The 19,113-nt window shown below is 41.2% G+C and overlaps 1 protein-coding gene across 6 annotated transcripts in view; it reads left to right on the forward strand.

Moving 5' to 3' along the window:
* Window positions 1-19,113, forward strand: part of FYB1 (FYN binding protein 1) — a 290,377-nt gene that overhangs the window by 232,882 nt on the left and 38,382 nt on the right. For 3 of the 6 annotated variants that reach the window (XM_029578325.1, XM_029578343.1, XM_029578333.1), the window contains exons 11-14: window positions 74-137; window positions 6,175-6,315; window positions 9,784-9,803; window positions 17,456-17,513. In XM_029578325.1, the coding sequence (XP_029434185.1) occupies window positions 74-137; window positions 6,175-6,315; window positions 9,784-9,803; window positions 17,456-17,513 (283 nt within the window). The remainder of the gene's footprint in view (window positions 1-73; window positions 138-6,174; window positions 6,316-9,783; window positions 9,804-17,455; window positions 17,514-19,113) is intronic. The other 3 variants (XM_029578354.1, XM_029578366.1, XM_029578360.1) reach the window with 1 other exon arrangement.

Consider the following 19,113-nt stretch of genomic DNA (forward strand, 5'->3'; position numbering starts at 1 on the left):
AAGTATATGTCACTGGTCATTTTAATTAGGAATTTGAATCAGTCTTAACTGCTATTTCTCCTTTTTGTATTAGCATTTTTCCCACCTCCTCCTGATGATGATGAAATATATGATGGAATTGATGAAGATGATGTTAGGTAGGCATATACTGTTTTTCAGTTGCTTTACTATATCATAACCATGACGAAGTGGTAACATTGTGCATGATATAATGCATTTTTTTTATATATCATCTCTCATAAAAAAAAAAAACAAACCTCTCTCTAAACATTTAATAGACACTAGAGTAATTTCAGTTTAAAAAAATATACATTTCAGGGAGATGATAATAACTAGAGGTCATCAGATTTAAGGAGTGAGATAAAAATATTGGGGTTTGTTTCATCCCTGGCTGTTTTGGCCTCTAGGATGCAAACAGCAGCCAGCTATCATGTTTTTCCAAATATCTATTGTCATAAAAGAGGATATTATTCAGCTGCAATTATGTATTGCATTTTAAACGTGTTTATATTACTGTGGTGCTTACTTTTATAATTAAGCAAATTATAACTTGAAATAAATAAAATCCATTTTCCTGCTGGAAAGGAATCTGTGACAAAGGAAGACTGGCAAATAAAAATATTTGCTGTGCAAATCTGGAACAGAATCTGCATGGGAATAAGGGAGAATAAGGTAAAAATGGGTATTTAATGAAGCATTCGGGGTTCACCCTTCTCTGAGCCATGAATGCATTAGCCACCACATTTTCCTTTGCATGAGCTTCACTGTCCCTCACTGAACAAGCAAAGTCACGCTGATGACATTAGTCCTCAGCACAAAAAGAGAAGGGAACCACATTGAACATTCTTGGACCATGCTCGGCATAAACGAAGGACAAGAAGGAAACAACCTTCCATCTGCACATCACATTTGTATATTCTTTGAAATAATTATTCACCCTGGCTCAATAAGAATCAATGGGAACCCGCCCCCCCCCCCCCCCCCCCCCCCACCGCCACCCCTTCCAGGATTTCCACAATAGAAAAGATAGTTATTACAATCAGAAAATAAACCACCAATGCCTTAGCAAACTGCACAGATCATCATAAGGAACTGCTGACCCATGCAAGAGTTTGTAAATTTAATGGGAAAAAAAGCGATATTCAGCTGCTATTCACCTCCTGAAGGCTAAAACCACCAGGAATGAATTGTCCCCATTGTTTTAAGGAATATTTTCTTACCAAAAATGGCAAATTTCTGTCTTGAAAACATTTAACAGCCTTTTATGGAGCTAGAATATGATCTGATCAAGACAATGATTGGCTGCTTCCAGAGAAAAAGTTGAAGGAATTATTCAGTTGCCCATCAGTTATACAGCATTTTTAATGGAGGTTGAAGTTGGAGATTAGATAGTCAAAGGAAATGAGGTATATATAATAATGCAGGAGATGCAACTAGAAACCTGGGAAACTCATTAGAACAAAAGACCCTGGCTATGGACAGCAGGCACCTCTTATCTGCTTAAGTAGCTTAGCGACGATGTTTTTTCACAGGAGGGTTTTCCTCTATCGCGGGGGAGATGTCGCCGCGATATTGGGGCCCTTCCTCCAAAAACACGTTCTTTTGTGCTGTGGCCAAACAGTGCGACACAAAAGAATATGGTGAGCGGCCCTTTAATGCGATGGCGGTCCCAAACTCACGGGACTGCCATCGTAATAAAGGGTCACTGGTCCCAAAAATATAAACCATGGCCAAATAGGGAGGCTGAGCAGGGTTGAGTGTTGACTCCCGTTTCAACCCAGGGCTGCCAGCCAAGGCAGCCCTGTCTCTCCAAAAATAGAAAAAAGTTTTAATTATGCGATTGCAATGATGACCCCCCCAAAAGTTCCAACTCCCTAGCTCCCAGCCTCCCGAAAGCTCAACCCCCCCCAACCCCTGCCCCCCAACAGCAAGATCCCCCACCCTGAGCTCCTCCAAAGGCAAGATCCCCCAAACCCCTTTGCCCCACCCCCCGAAGTTTCAAACCCCTCACTCCTGTCCCCCAGCGCCCCCGACAGCAAAATCCCTCCACCCTTCTTGGTTGGCTGTGATAAAATATTGACACACAAATCGCATGCAAAAAAGGTTATTGTAATAGGGGATGGTATCTGGGTGGGAAGATGCAAAATATCAGGTATATTGTGCTATATATGCAATATAGCACACATTAGAGCCCTAACACAGCTTGACGAATGACCCTGAACGTTTTTAGCTAGACAAGTCAGGGGCAGGGAATGGGTGGATTGGGAAGGAGTTGAGTTGTCCGGTTAAATTAATCAGCTATCTCGATATTCAGAGTTAGCCAGCTGATTTATCCGGCCAACTCTGGTCGGGCCTAAAATTAGCCGGTTATACAATGAATATACGTGAGATAGATTTGCATATCTGGGTCTCCAATATATGCAGATCTATCTCATGCATATTCATTATGGATATCCTGAAAACCCGACTGGTTAGGTGTGTCTCCAGGAGAAGGTTGGGAAACACTGAAATAGGAAATTGTAATTTTATTGAAAATTTTACTGCTCAGTTCAACTTCTTCTAAATAAGTAGGTGCCTTCAACTGATTGTTGTTGGGAGAATATCAGAATATGAATCCTTATACCTAACCTGCCTACTGAAAGGATAACAATCCATTATAAATATTTTTCAGCCTGCAGGCCGTAGCCTGGAATGCCAGGGTAGAGTTTCCACTGTTTCCTGTGGCCAGAGCACCACTGTCAGTGGACAATTATCCACGTGTGTCAAAAGCACTAAATCAAGAATAAAATATATATTTTTTTCGCTTCACTGGATTTAAAACAATAATAACCTTCCTTGCAGGCATTTCTTATGCAATATTATTGGCATATATGGTTTCCCAGCTTCACAATTGGTCAACTCCTACTAGACATTGTCTTCAATTACTTGCCCATAAGGTTATTATTGCAGATCTAATGTGCCTTATCTATGAAAAATGGCATTTAAAAGCTTTCTTTTTTTTTTTTTAATTTCTGAAATGAAATATTTCAAGTTTGGATACAAAGTATAATTCTCTTTAAATAGACAATCTTTGAAGGAGATTTAGCAAGCCTTGATGTTTTTTGATGTTTATTCGCAGGAGGGATCCCACTATTGCATGGGGGGGGGGGCGTGATAGTAGGCCCCTCCCCTGAAAAAACATTGTGGCTATATTGCCCCGTTGTTTCGACTTGCAGCAAAACATAGTGGGACTAAGCAACTTGGCATTAGCCCTTTAGGCGAGATGGTGACCCCAACCTTTCGGGCCCGTCATCGCCTTAAAGGGCCATGCCAATAAAACCCCCGCTCAAAAAAGAAAAAAAATGTGTGGGAGACCCTATACTCCAACAAATCTTTTTTAGCATTGGGGGAGGTCTGAATGGGGTGAACCCTGGCAAGTCATATTACTCTTGCAACGGGGTGGAGGATATACTTTATTTAATTTTGACAGGCTTGGAAGGCCACTGTCATGTGAGAAAATCTTTTCTAATTTTTCAACTTGGCATGTCGGGATCACCTCGAGTGGTGTCCCCAGGATGAGCAGGGGGGGTCAGCTTTGAGCCCCACACACTTTTTTCTATTTTTAACAGGGTTTTGGGTTTTGTTTTTTTTTTGCTTGGCCCTTTAAATCTAGGGTCCCAAGGCTCCTGCGTTTCCTCAGGAGTTGTAAGTAAATTAACATGGCTTACAACTTTCTAATCACAAAGTCTGCCCAAATACAATCAATGTTTTCCAGAGACAATTAATAGTCACACAAGCACAACTCAATTAATCTACTGGTATTTACTTCAACAAATTCCAAATAGCCACATTTAATACATAAAGATGTGTAGTATATTATTTATGTAGGACCCACACTTCCCAAATTTGTATGTCAATCAAACTCAAATTAGTAAATTGAGTTGTGCTTGTGTGACAACTTTCTAAATCAGCCGCGTTATTGCATGCAAATCCCATGCAAAGCAGCTCATTGTAATAAGGGAGTGCATCTGGGCACGGTTATGCTAAAAATCACATATATAACACAATAACTGCGACAGAGTTATGTCATTTTTTTTATTTTTTTTTATTAAGGCTTTTATATACCGAATTTCTTGATACAAATCAAATCAATTCGGTTTACAATGAACTAAGTAGAATATACAATTAACCAATCAACAAGAGATACAGAGCATACAGTTACATTATAACAAGGAAGCCTTAACTTGGAGTAGGAAAATAAAGAAGGGGTGAACGGAGCAATAAATATATAAAGTGCAATAAAATAGAATAAATACTATATACAGTGGAGGGGGCTAGGAGCCAACCTCTCTTTAATGGATATTAGGCATGAGAAATTTGGAAAAGTTTTGTTTACAGAGATGTGTGGTGAACAATTCTAGATCAGGCTATGGAGTTTGTGGTGGGGAAGGCTTGGCTGAACAGCCATGTCTTTAGTTTCTTTTTAAAAGTTGTTAGACAAGTCTCCAGTCTGAGGTCCGGAGGCATGGCGTTCCACATGGAAGGGCCTGCTGTAGAGAATGACCGGTCTCTGATGTTTGCGTGGTGCACTAATTTGATTGTAGGAACGTGTAAAGATCCCTTGTAAGCATCCCTTAAAGGCCTGGCTGTCGAGTGCAGTCTGAGAGGATGAGACAGATCAAGCGGGGTTTGATGGTGGATATTTTTATGAATGATTGTGAGAGATTTATGGAGGATCCGGAAGTTTACTGGGAGCCAGTGGAGATCTTTTAGAATAGGAGAAATATGCTCTCTCCGATTGGTATTTGTCAAAATCCTTGCCGCTGCATTTTGTAGCAGCTGGAGCGGTTTAATGGTAGAGGCTGGAAGACCATGCAGGATGGAGTTGCAATAGTCGATCTTAGAGAACAGAATGGCTTGGAGGACGGATCTGAAATCGTAGTGGAATAGGAGCGGTTTGAGTTTTTTGAGTACTTGTAACTTGTAAAAGCACTCCTTAGTAGTGTGTTTTATAAAATGCTTTAGGTTAAGGTGACTGTCGATTAAGACTCCAAGATCTCTGGCGTGTGATATATGTGGAATATTTTGTGATTGGAGAAGTATGGGACTACCTTCTGGAGTAATTAGTAAGAGTTCGGTTTTAGAAGTGTTGAGCACAAGGTTGAGGCTGGATAAGTAGTGGTTTATAGTTTGTAGATGAGCGTTCCATAACTTGAGTGTTGAGTCCAATGATTTGGATATAGGGATTAAAATTTGAAGGTCATCTGCGTAATATAAAATTTGAGTTTGAGGTTTGAAAGTAGGTGGCAGAGGGGGAGAATGTAGATATTAAACAGGGTGGGTGATAGGGAGGAGCCCTGGGGGACGCCAAAAGGAGCATTAGTATGAGGTGATTCCATGTTTTTAATTTTTACCTTATAGCCTCTATTACTGAGGAAAGATTCGAACCATCTGAGGGCTGAGCCTGTAATTCCTATGTCTGAGAGTCGGTTTAGGAGGATGTTGTGATTTACCGTATCAAAAGCCGTCATGCAATAAACAGCTTATATCTTGCGATGTACACTGTTTAATGCACATTAGAACCCTATTGGTGCTTGATAAATCTCCCTCTGGATCAGATAATTAGATAATACTAATAAATATTCATAATGCACTGTAAGTTGCAAGGGTGCAATTATATGTAAAATGTATATTGAAAATGTACAACTGGTTTGTTATGCTATCTAAACACATTGAAATGAACTTTCTCCCTCATAAAGTTCTATTTAAATTTTTATAGTAACAGTTCTTTCTGAAATTAACTAGGATTTGTAGTGCCATTCTTATGTACAGGATTGTTCATTGTTAACCCCACTAAATTAAAGAATCTTATTTTCTCATTTTAGTAACATCTATAGATGATAATTCTATATTTCATTTGTCTCTGCCATCATTTCACTACAGAGAACAGGCGCGATAATCACACCACCAGTGCCCCCTGGAAATCACAATGTATGTTTCTGATTTACAGAACTTGCAAAGTATTCCAGCATTCTGTGTGGATGTAAAGTGCTGTTAGACATTCATTGCTGTAATGGCTAATGCTAAAAATATGAGGTGATCATTAGTGCAATTAAACTCACAAAGACCCAACCCAAGCCGGTGTCAGCTGTGTGCCCCATTCTGCATTCTGATTATTGTGTGCATCCTCCAAAGTTCTGTGCCACAGGATGAAGAAAAACCAACCACCTGGGCCTGGGGGCTTTTGAAGATGATAACGGGAAAAGATGACAAAAAGAAAATTGAAGAGGAAAAGAGAATTCAGGAGACCGAGGAAGAAGATCTTACAGGTTCCTTGTAAGACCCCTATCATCAAACCAGAGCACAGTTGCGCTAGTATTGCTTATGTACATCACCAGTACTAACAACGTGGCAAAAAGCAGCTAACAAGTCACCAATCAACTGAAAGCATTAATCAGATTTATCTGTGGATTACTTAGCTTTTCAACCCTGCTGCATTTTCTCCGCATCTATAAACTTGCTTAACTATAGTATTATAAATTCTCAATAACTCCTAATCATAAATTTCTTTCTGCTAAAAAAAAATCTGTTTTAGGGATTGTACTCCAGTAGATCTGTGAATGTTTAAAATAAGAATGTCTGCATTTTAATTTTTTTCATTTGCCATAAATCTCATCCCCAGTTTGTTACATTGCAACATTTATCTGCTCTCTAACCCATATAAGCAGGTCCTAGGTTGGAAAACAGAGCTTTTCTCTGATTTGACACTACTGTGGGTCAGAGGAAAACTAGGAAATGGAATGAAGACATTATGTATAGTAGAGATGTGTATCGTACCGGTAATCGTTTCTGGTTTCGTTTTTGTAGAACCGTGGGAAATTTCGTTTCCCGCAGTTCTGACCGTTTTCTTTTCTGGCTGTCCCGATCCAAAAATAAAAACCCCATCCTGATCCTTCAGATTTAATTATTTACAATCCCCCACCCTCCCAATCACCCCAAAACTTGCCTAAAGTCCCTGGTGGTCCAGCAGGGATCCCAGGAGCGATCTCCCGCTCTCGAGCCTTCGGCTGCCAGTAAACAAAATGGCACCAGTGGCCCTTTGCCCTTACCATGTGACAGGGGCTATCAGTGCAATTGGACAGCCCCTGTCACATGGTAGGAGCAATGGACGGCCGGCGCCATCTTAAAAAATGACATGGTAAGGGCAAAGGGCCATTGACGCCATTTTGATTAGTGGCAGCCGAGAGGGGGGACATCACTCCCGGGACCCCCGCTGGACCACCAAGGACTTTAGGCAGGTTTTGGGGAGGTCGGGAGAGTAGGGGATTGTAAATAATTAGATCTGAAGGGTTGGGGTGGGTTTGGGGGGTTTTTTTCTGTGTGCCCTTTCTCCCCTCCCCCAAAACGATAAGAAAACCACACGAAATTTCGTGGGCTTTCCTATCTTTTCAGGCCCCCCCCCCCCCCGAACCATGACAAAATAGGAAATATCGTCTATATTTCCTATTTCGTCTAAAACGAATGCACATCCCTAATATGTAGTAAGCAAAACAGTTTTAATTATTGTTGGGGGGGGGGTTCTTTTTATCATCATTTAGCTCCATCATATATGTCCTGAGTCCCAAATGACATGTCCGAATCTGCAGGGTTTTAAGGGTTGGGGGTTAACTGGGCGGAGTGAAGGCTATTAAACTAGAGGGGTTTGGAGGACCTATCTCTTAACTGGGCAAACTGGGGACACACTGATAAAACTGGAATGGCATTGGTGTGCGCCCCTTTTAAAATCCCCTGATTTACGCGGTAGAAGTGCACGCACATGCCGCACCCACTTAAAATTTGTTGCACATGTGCACGTAACCAGACTATTTTATAACATGCGTGAGCATGATATAAAATGGCCGCATGTCTGGGCATGGGCTGATACATATGCACAACTGGGCGCATGCACGTTGATTTGAAAGTTACCGTCCCTTTGTTAATGTACATCACCCTGACTCGTTACTGAGTAAGAAGTATAGACATCGAAGAAATAAATGAAATAAAATTTCATTTACATTCTGTAAATGTGCCAAATTCAGTAAGATAATGCATGGTGCGCCGAATTAAAAAATATTTTGACCATTCTGTGCCTATGGAAAAAAATCTTTATTAAATAAGACCTTCTATATAACATTTAATGAGCAAATAAATATAATATCTAAACTACATGGATAGCATTCAAAGCAGAATAAGGATATGTTGTGAGTGTCCTACCATAGACATTTTAAGTGTTCCGTTTTATAGACAGAGCATCAGATTCTCTGAGACAGTCAGAGGCATCACAAATTCTTGCTGTGGCATCCTGGTGCCTTCATGCAGCTATGAATAGGTTTTTCATTACAGTGTTCAACTGTTCATTAGATTTATTTGCTGACATTAGCTCCAGTAACTCTAGATTATTGCTTATTTACAGATATCTGTATGACTCCAGCTTTTATCCCTGACACACTAAGAAATTAGTAATCTGCAGTGGGACTATCTAATATCATATCTATCTGGAAGAAGACTAGATATAGAATCCTCATCTCTTTATCCTACAATATTATTCTGCCAGATTAACAGAGAAATGGAACCTGGCATACAGATAACTCAGAAAACATCTGTTGCAATACAAAGAGAAAACACAGACAGACCAAATACTTCTTGGTACTATTTACAACCCCATAATATTTTATTATACATCTATACTTATACCACCTTTCTTAAACAAACGTTCGACCCAAAGTGGTTTACAATGATAAAAACAATACAATACAATAATACATCAATATCTAAAGTAATTACTAAAATATAAATACATTAATACAATATTACGTTAACAATCTGGATTTGAAAATCAATCCACCCCTCACTCACTAGAAAGAGCCATTAATCCACACACATGCTAATTGGCTCACTCACTCTCGTTCACACACATGCTGTGGAAACCATAGCAAGCCTGACTACTATGAAGTGCACAAATGGAAAAACAGAAACACATAATTACTCATAAAATATTAGCAATAAAGTCAAGAGATATAAAACATCATTCAAATTTAAAATCATACTACCTCCCATGCTCTCTCTCACCCTCCCCTCCCCCACACCCTCTCCACTCCCCTTTCTCACACCCCCTCTCCTCTCTCTCACACACACACACACACACACACACACATACATTCTCTCTCACCGGGGCCTTCCATCTTCACCGCCAGCAGAGCACACTCCATTTGCAGCGCGCCGGGGCCTTCATCTTCGCTGCAAACGGAGCATGTCTCACGGCACACGCGGACTTTCATCTTTGCAAGCTCCGTTCGCAGTATGCTGGGGTCTCCTCTACTATTTTCTGTGCAGAATTGCCAAATTCTGCACAGAAAATGGCAATTCTGCGCAGGGGGGGAATTCTGCGTAAATTCTGCGCTCCGCAGTAGTGCAAAATTCTCCCAGTCCTAATTACAAAAATCCTGTTAGGCATTATTTATAGTTGAAAGCCTTTATACCTAGATTATAGCACTTAATATGAGACATATTTATTTCCATTAATTTTCCCAGTAATGCATAATGTATTAAGTTTTAGTATTTACTAAAACAAAATTCTATGCATTTTGCAAAATACTAACAATTAATATGTATATTTAATTTATTACAAATGTTTTCTTTGTGTAAAACCGAATATAATTATTGCCTTTGCACAGCTAATAATAGCTTAACTAAAATAATAAAATAATAATTTACATTGCCTAAAGATGTGCATCTAGTCTAATTTCTGAAAAATATTTTTTTCAGCACTCATCTTTCGCAGGCAGGTAAGTCTATATCAATGAGTAATATCTTACTTAAATTATTTGCAATCATCTTTACAGCATATTTTTATAACGAAAAGAAAGAACTTCTATATTGTATGTATCTGATATATTTCACTGTAAGGCAGCACTTTGAAAAAGGATCTCCAAAACTGAAATTTGTTGTGAGTAGGAAAACAGCTGTTACCATAGTAGGATACAGAATGGCAGGCTCAGATGTTTAATTTCTAAAGTAATCACTTTACAAAAACTCCCCAGTGGTTTAAATTCAATTAACTGAGCACCAAGAAAATAGTATCAAGCTTTCAACTACTTATTTGTCTTCAACATGCCACTGATCACGTGCCATTGATCACCAATTGGGAGGCAAGTCATAAACACTCAATTGGTAATTAGGGATAGCAAGGGAGGAGGTGGAGCAAGAGGTAGACAGAAGATGAAATATAAAGAAATAGGGTTTGAAGTTGATTCACCCATATCTGTGACTTATAAAAATGTACAGATATGTAGCTATATAGCAAACCTGCCATGCCATAACAGCACTAGCTGGCAGACAAACACCAACAATCCTAGGCAGCACTGCAAATATTATACCAGGCCCTAGAACATCAAAACACCTCCTCTTGGAAAAGCAAAACATGTCAAACTGTTATAGATTCCTACACAGAAACTACACATTAGCAGAATCACAAATAGACCCTCACCAAATAAATTATAAATATACAAAAAAAAATTAAATGGAAGCCCCAAGAAGTCAGACTCTGTATGTAGTGCAACATTGCAGAAAGAGAAATAGATAAACATTTCTTCCTATCCTTGGTAAAATACAGATATACGTCAAGAGATGCAAATTCCCAAAGCTGAAATATTCTAATCACTAAATTGAAAATAAAATGCTTTTTTTCTATCTTTCTTGTATGTGCATTTTATTTTTCTAACCACGTTGGTCCCATTCTCTAGTTCCTGCTTTCTTCTTGTTTCTCTTCTTCTAACTTCTTTTCCAGGGTATCTTTCGATTTTCTGTTTCTTTTCATGCCACCTTTCTTTCTCTGACATTGGTCTGTCCCTTTCATCTCTTTTCTTCATTTCTCTTTTCTGCCTCTATCCAATCAAAACTAAATTGCATTGCTTATTTACCTCCTCTCTCATTATCCAGTCCTCAATATCCCTCTTTTTTATCTCTCAGCTACCTATTAGCTTTCCATCACCCACACCCTTTTGAGCTCATCTCCCCACTCCCACCTCCTTTTCAATCCTCCTATTCTCCCCTTTGTTCTCACTCCTTCCTTAGCCTATTTTCCCCTTGTCTTTCACTCACTGCCTATTACCCTATTTCCATCCTTTGTATTCACTCCCTTCCCAGCCATCAACTACTTTCTTCTGCCTCTCATCCTCAGCTTCTTATTTCTCTCATCTCCTCCCCTGCCTCCAGATCCTTTCTTCTGTCTCTTACCCCCTACCTCGCCTTGTTTCTTTCACCCCTCCCCAGCCCCATTTCCACCCTCTCACCCCTTCATAGACCCATCATTTTCCTGTCTCACCCCACCCCGTCCCTTGCCACTGCTTCTTACCTATTCCCCAGCTCTCTACATCCTTTACAATATATCTCAACCCTTCCCCCATCCTTTATCCTTCATCTCATACTTCCCAATCCACCTACACTCATATTCCCACCCAGTTTGCTGAGTCCCTGCTATTCCCCCAATCCCAGTTCAGTCCTGAGCTCCTGCTCTTCCCCTATTCCCCACTCTCACACTCAATTCTGACATAGTCTGTTAATGCCTTCTCTCACCCTACATCTCTGAGTTCCCCATCCAATTTAGGAATCCCCACTCTCTTCTTCCCTTACCCATCAATTTGGGTGTCCTTGCTGCCTCTTGCTTGCCTGCCCACATCCACCCATCCCTGAGTACCCACTCATCTCCCTTACCCACCAGTCTAGGTATTCTTGCTCTCTCTTCCCCTGTCACCCTTCCTAGTCCCCATCCCCAAGTCTGTATTCCAGTGGAAACTGGTTCTCCCTTCCTGTAGCATTGAGTTTGCTTCTTCCCCTGCCCCTAGGCTGCCCTTTTCACCTCCCCTATGTCCGGACCCAGCATTCATAAAACCCAGGCTGCCTTTCTCCCCCTCACCAGCTCATCTATGTCCTGACTAGAACTTATAAAATCTGGGCTTCCCTTCTTTTACTCAGCACAACATTCATGTCCTGTCCAGTGCTTATAAAACCAAGGCTTCTTCTTGCAGGGTCCCACAAGGTTTAAATAGCTCTACCACAAGAAACACAGGGGTGTGACAGGAAGTTTCATAAAACAGGCATGCTACAGGAAAAAGCCTAGATTTTACAAATACTGGCAGGACCTAAACAAGGACTGAGGGAGAGAAAGGTAGCCCAGGTTTTATAAGCACCAGCCAGGACATGGACAGGGAGAGAAAGGCAGGAGCAGGTGGAAGCTTCATACTCCAGAAGGCAAGAGCTGGGACTCGGAGCACCTTGCAACAGACTCAGGACAAAGGCCCCATGTGCCCATAACTAACAACGCCCCTGATATAACGTCTATTTCAGAATCCTTTTTTTCTTTACCTATGATACTAAGGGGCAGATTTTCAAAGCCCTACGTGCGCCGCGCCTAATTTCAAAAGGCCTGGCGGCACGCATAAAGTCCTTGGACGCAAGTAAATCCCGGGCTTGAAAAAAAGGGGTGGGGCGGTCCGAGGGCAGGCGGGGCCGGAGCCTCCAGGCACAGTGGCCATTTGGCGCTATGCCCGGGATCGCGGGCTGGCCGTAGGCTGGCGCGTGCAACCTACGCCTGCCCGGAGGCAGACACAATTTATAAAATAAAGGTTAGGGGGGGTTTTAGGTAGGGCTGGGGGGCGGTTAGGTAGGGGAAGGTGGGGGGGGCAGAAGGAAAGTTCCCTCCGAGGCCGCTCCGGTTTAGGAGCGGCCTCAGAGGGAACAGGAAAAGCCATCGGGGCTGCGCGTGCATGTTATAAAACTGGGCGTACATTTGTGCACGCCGTGTTGCGCACACAAATGTATGCCCACGCATACGTCTTAAAATCCGGCCCTAAGAATCTATTTTGTATTCCTGTTAGTTGATGATTATTTTTGTAAATTATTTTCTTAATAGCTGGTGTTGCTAATGACTTCTTGCAGAAAAAACTTAACAGGGTCAACAGTGTTCTTTTTATCACTGTTGTTTTATTACGTATTGTGTTTTTATATGACAGTTTACTGTTGAAATTGTTGAGTCAATTTTTTTTTATCTTTATATGACTGTTTTTTATTGTAAACTGTTTAGATGTGATGTACAAGAGTATATCAAATAGTAATAAGGCCAATATTCAGTAGGCTATTTAGTGGATAAGTTATCCGGCTAAGGTTTAACTTGTCCTGCATATTCAACAGGATACCGGCCTGCTAAATATACTTCCTTAAAGTTATCCAGCTACATGTAACCAGTTAACTTTAAACCTAACTGGCTAGTTTGAATATAGCTGGTTAGGTTACAAACTTAGGCCTGTATTTATCAAAATGCACTAAATATTGCATGCGATAGGAAAAGGGGTGTGTTTTATGGTAATAAGCTACCACAATTTGCACTAATACCTATGTGAAGCACTAAGATAGTGCCAATTGTGATTACTTCCTGGAGAGCTAGCTGTCAGGGCCCTTCTACAACCACAGGTTGGGGGGAGAGAGACAGAGAGACTAGCCATAATGCCATCATCCTAGGTAGGTAGATATTTATATCTCTATAGGAGGATCACCAAGTAACTCGAGGTGAGGTTTAGGTATTAGTGTAGGGGTTAGGGCCAATTTGCCATTCAAAGTGAGATGTACAAACAGAACAGTGCTCTCTTGTGAAGATTTGATGACCTTCAGAGTGAGGAAACTCACCCAAAGATGAGATTTGTGCAATGTTCTCTCAACCTAGCTTGATGGACTTTCTACCTGGTCATCAAATCTTCACATGAGAGCACTGTTCTGTTCGTACGTCTCACTTTGAATGGCAAAGTGTCCCTAACCCCTACACTAATACCTAAATCTCACCTCGAGTTACTAGGTGGGCCTCCTATAGAGAAATAAATACCTACCTAGGATGAGGGCATTATGGCTAGTCTCTCTCTCTCTCTCTCTCTCTCTCTCTCTCCCCCATGGTTGTAGAAGGGCCCTGATAGCTAGGCTGGCTCTCCAGGAGCTTATGGTGCTTTTGTATGCATTAAAGGTGCTTAACGCATGCAAAAACACCATATAGCACTTTGATAAATGATCCCCTTAATCGTGTGGCCGGATAACTTTCTACTTAACCGGATATCTTCAAAGGTATCCAGTTAAGTAGTGCTGTCATTTTTCCCCTCCCCCCCAAAAAAACCCAATGACTGTGGCCCAATTGTGAGCCTACCCACACATATATAAATGTCTTTGTCAGGCCCAGTGCACATCAGCCTAAAAAATGATTTTTCCCCACCCTTCCCCTCACCCCACGGCAACCTTTCCCCAGTGTCATGTAATAGGATCCAATGGAAACCCATTCCTACTACATTTTCAAACCCCCCCCACCACCACCACCGCAGTCACCAAAGAAAGCAGATCACCTCCCCTGCCCCCCGGACTCCCCCATCCCAACCACTGATGGCAAAAACCCACCCCTGCCGGGAGCAAGAGTCATCACTCACCTGCTCCTGGCAGCTCCGGCGCTGCTTCTGATAGGCAATGCTGGAAGCGTAGTCTGAGCGTAGTTTACATTCACAGTGCTGCCTATCAGAAGCAAGGCTGGAGCTGCCGGGAGTGATTGAATGTCGCTATTGGGTGCAAAAGCCAGCAGCGATAACACCAAGGTGGTGCCATCGCTGCCGGCTTTCGCAGGCCCGCCCCCCATTTTGCCCCCCCCCCCCCCCCTCATTATCACACGATTCACAAAGCCCTGCAATTTTAGAAAATCCAGGCCATAGCTGGCTATGCTCAATATTCACCTTTGTTAACCGGATAACTAAGCCTCTTCCTAAAACGACCTTGGAAGGCTTCTTTTTTATGTGGTAAATTATAACCAGATAACTACTTATCTGGCACTAATTTAATCTGATAAATGGCTGAATATGGCAAAATGGGCCATTTTGACAGATAATTTGTAAAATATTCATCTCAATTACTTTGGAATATGGATCATGATAAATAATAATAATAATAATAATAATAATTTTGGCAGGCATTTTACTTTTTTGTTTCCCTGAGATGTGTCCCTAAGTCAATGCCTTTAATAAGAGAGTACCTCAGGAGGAGATTTCTGTGGGTATAAGATGAGGAGGGTGCTCAATATCACAGGTCTTATCTGACAAGATCCCATTCTAACTCATCCAGTCCTGGAGCCTCTGTGGGAGGAAAGGCATATTTTCTGGATGGTGTGTATGGAAGTAGGAAAGTCTAAGTGTAGCTAATTCCTCCTTAAGATGAGTCAACTCCTTCTGCATTGCAGAAAGCAGCAGACAGATGGCACAAACTCCAAGCTCCAAGCTCCCAGATGGACTACCATGCAGTTATTACACTGCATAATTCCCATATTGTGAGATCTTTTATTTTTCTGTGGAATACCAGTATTAATGTAAGGAATCCCAAATATCCTTTAGATTAACATATTTGAACAAGATTTTAGAGATCTGACCTTTGATTATATTATAAAAGCAGGAAATGGGGGTGGTTTGCTGAAACGTTCAGAGGCATACAGCACACTGCAGTTAGAACCTGACTCACTAGGATTCTCATAGAGTTGAGCTTTGTAAGGGTAAAATTCATCAAGGCTTTTCTCCCATTTTATGTCTATGGGTAAAACCCTTACAGGTAGATTTTAAAAGCTTTGCTTGCGCAAAAACAGCCCCACACACATGAATGTGGGCCGTGTGCGAGCATCGTGAATTTTAAGGAGCCGGACCCTGTTACCTGCATAACTTTACTGCTGGTCCTGATGAGGCGCAAGTCTGGAGATTTTGAGGCAGAGGGGTATATTATATTAAAATATACATGTAAAGGCTGCACACATACACACAGCAAGGATATTTTAAATGGTACATGTGTACTTGCACGCATGATATAAAATTAACGTGTCTTTGCTCACGTGCCCAATATGGGTGCAAACACGCTCCTTTTAAAATTCACCTGTTAGTGAATCAGGTACTCAGCAAAACTGATACTACACCAGGCAAACTACTGTAGAAATGCAAGAAAATATACCTCTGCTATATTCGCCAGGCAAGGCAATTAAAAAAAAAAACTCTCTGTAAAATGTCAGGCAAGCAATTTTAAAAAGTCACTTTCAAAATACCAAATAAAGGAATTGAAACAATGAGCCAGATCACAAGCATCAAACCTGTCTAGTGATCTTTTTTGTCAATCTTACTTTATAATTTAGATCATTTTGGGGAATGTTTTGCTTTTAGTTATCTTGGTGCTAGACTCTCAGGGGTAATTTTAAGACTATCCACATAAGAGCAAAATTTGTGAGCAACTTTTACCTGTAGACTTTGCATAAATTTTCAAAGTGAAATTATGCATGCATTTTCTTATTAAAAATTACCCCAGGAAAATACCCATACACAATTGCACCTGCTAATTTGTATTCTTAGGGGTAGATTTTATAACATGCGAGCACGGCCTACATGTGCGTGTGCTACCCGGCGTGCGCACATGTACGCCTGATTTTATAACATGCGCGAGCAGGCGCGTGCATGTTATAAAATCCAGGGTCGGCGCGCGCAAGGAGGTGCACAATTGTGCACCTTGCGCACGCCGAGCCATGCTGCCTTCCTCTGTTCCCTCCCCCCTAACCTGACCTTCCCCCCCCTCCCCCTAACCTTCCCCCCCCCAGCCCTACTCTAACCTCCCCAAAAGTTTTATCCTACCTTTTGCGCCTGCCTCTGGGCAGGTGCAAGTTGCGCGCTCCAGCAGGCTGCCGGCACACAATCCCTCGACACAGTGGCAATGGCCACTGTGTTGCAGGCCTCGCCCCCGGACTGCCCCTTTTGTAAAGCCCCAGGACTTTCACGCGTCCTGGGGCTTTACGCACGCCGCCGGCCCTTTTTAAAATAGGCCCGGCGCGCGTAACCTTTTGAAAAACCGGTCCTTAATTTGTCCAAAAAAAGCTATGTACATATTTTGAAAACTCTAAATATCATATAATTTCAAACCCCGCCCCCAAGAACATCTCCCTCTACTGCAGGTAAAAGTACACATCATAGATGCCCTACACAGATACTTTGACCTGCATATATAACAATTTTAAAAAAGTCATTTCTGCGGGTCAAGCACTGATTAACCCGCAGAAATGGATTTTAAAATTAATGCCAGTTGATCTTTTACAATATCTATCACCACTTGTACCAAAGGATGGTGAAAAAAAAATCTGAGTCACACTCACTGCCAGTGGGGGAATTTTGATGTTTAATTCAATTTAGATTCAAAAGAAGAAAGTTATGCTTCAGAATACCTCAGTTTGTGATAACGAGGTCAAACAAGGCATAAAAAAGGAGAGACCTAAAATGGAGAAGAAGGCCAGAGTTTTTAGTGTTTATATACAATGAGATAAATACGTTTTTTTATAGCTAGCACTGAACATGGAATATTGAGTGATTACCTTCCACTTTTTGAACTCTTCTTGTTCCAGATGCTGAGGAAGTGTATGATGATGTGGAAGACTTCCCTCCTCCACCTAAAAACATCAGGTAAATTGAAAGGAAAGCTAACCCCAGTTAAACTTAAATTTTTTTATAGCATAAACAACCCCTTTCAGATTTGACAATACAGTGGAGCCCTTTCCTACTGAAGTTAACCCTGCTTAGCACATGCAGCCTTTTGCAAGTGACACAGCTCATTAACAGCTCTGTGCCCAATCGGCTGCGAAGAAATAGAATATGCTGCTTCATGTTTGCACATTGCATGCACTATTTAAAAAATACTCATCATAATGTTTTTAGCACATGCGAAATGACAAAATTAGCATTTCTCACACATACATATTATTTCAGCTAAGAGTATAGGGCCCATGGTAACTTCCTTGCTATCTTAAACGTCCCTGTGGCAAATTGGAGTTCACAATAAAAGGTTTGTATGTCATATTAATTTTATATATTTATTTGTTCATCAGCATTTATTAATCACTTTACTTATTAAAAATCATCCAAAGCAATGCACATAATAAAACAATAATTTTAAATACAATCATAACAATTTTAAACTTCTAAAGAAATATCCTTATTAACTTTCATAAGTGTAGCAGGTGCAAAATTTTCCTAATTATTTTTGGTATAACAACAGGCAAATCAAAAGAAACATCCAGCATTTGCTCCAATGCATTCTGAATCTTAGCTACTTGGTTTTAAAAGCAATTAGCAAAACTGTTACAGTCCAGCAAGGGAATTCTTTAGTATTTTGGGAGATCAAAATAATCAGATATCTTAAACATTGAGATCAATTTCCAATCTAATTTGGGCCTATTGGGGCCTATTGGGGGTTTGGCCAGGATTCTTTGATACCTGTTAAACTCCGACCTCTAACAGGACAGTTCCTCCTGGCTGCAAGATTCACCATTGCTACTTCCTGGAAAACCAATCCCGACCTGAGGCATTGGAAAGCTCAGGTCAGAAATATAGTGGACATCAAACAAATACGATATGAAGTACTGAGAAAGATTATATATTTTGCCAGATATGGTGCTCTTACCTCAAATACTATGTGTTGGAATGACTTACACTTGATGGAATTGGGGTCATCTATCTTAGGCCTGGATTTTCTATGGTCGCAGACCTTAGAAAATCCAGTGGTTATGGGGGGCGGGGGGCGAAGCGGGGGGCGGGCCTGCAAAAGCCGGCAGCCATCGCACCACTGCGGTGCGCTGGCTGCTGGCTTTCGCACCAAATAACTACACCATAAAAGATGTAGTCATTCGGTGCAAAACTGGCGGCGATAAGGGTCCTTACCTTTCGCCGCCGGCAATGTCTCCGCAGAGTCGGCCCCGGTGCCGCCCTGACTCCTCCTCTTTCAGGGCCGACTCTGCCCCGACTCTGCCCCCATTTAGTGATCGCATGCGAAAAGTCCCTTTTCGCATGTGATTGCTTTTGAAAATGACCCCCTTAGTTCTTTTTATTTTTAAGGTATACACCAGATATGTTTTTTTGATTTATTATTATTCCTTTCATTTGTTATATATGCCTGAAATCGGTTAATGAGGGGCAATATCACACTGTGTAATAGCATAACGCATGCTATTGCACAGTTTTAATGCTAGAAATGACTACACCTTTTTTCCTGGCATTAAACTGTGCA

The sequence above is a fragment of the Rhinatrema bivittatum genome, chromosome 1, assembly GCF_901001135.1.
Source record: "Rhinatrema bivittatum chromosome 1, aRhiBiv1.1, whole genome shotgun sequence".
NCBI lineage: Eukaryota > Metazoa > Chordata > Amphibia > Gymnophiona > Rhinatrematidae > Rhinatrema > Rhinatrema bivittatum.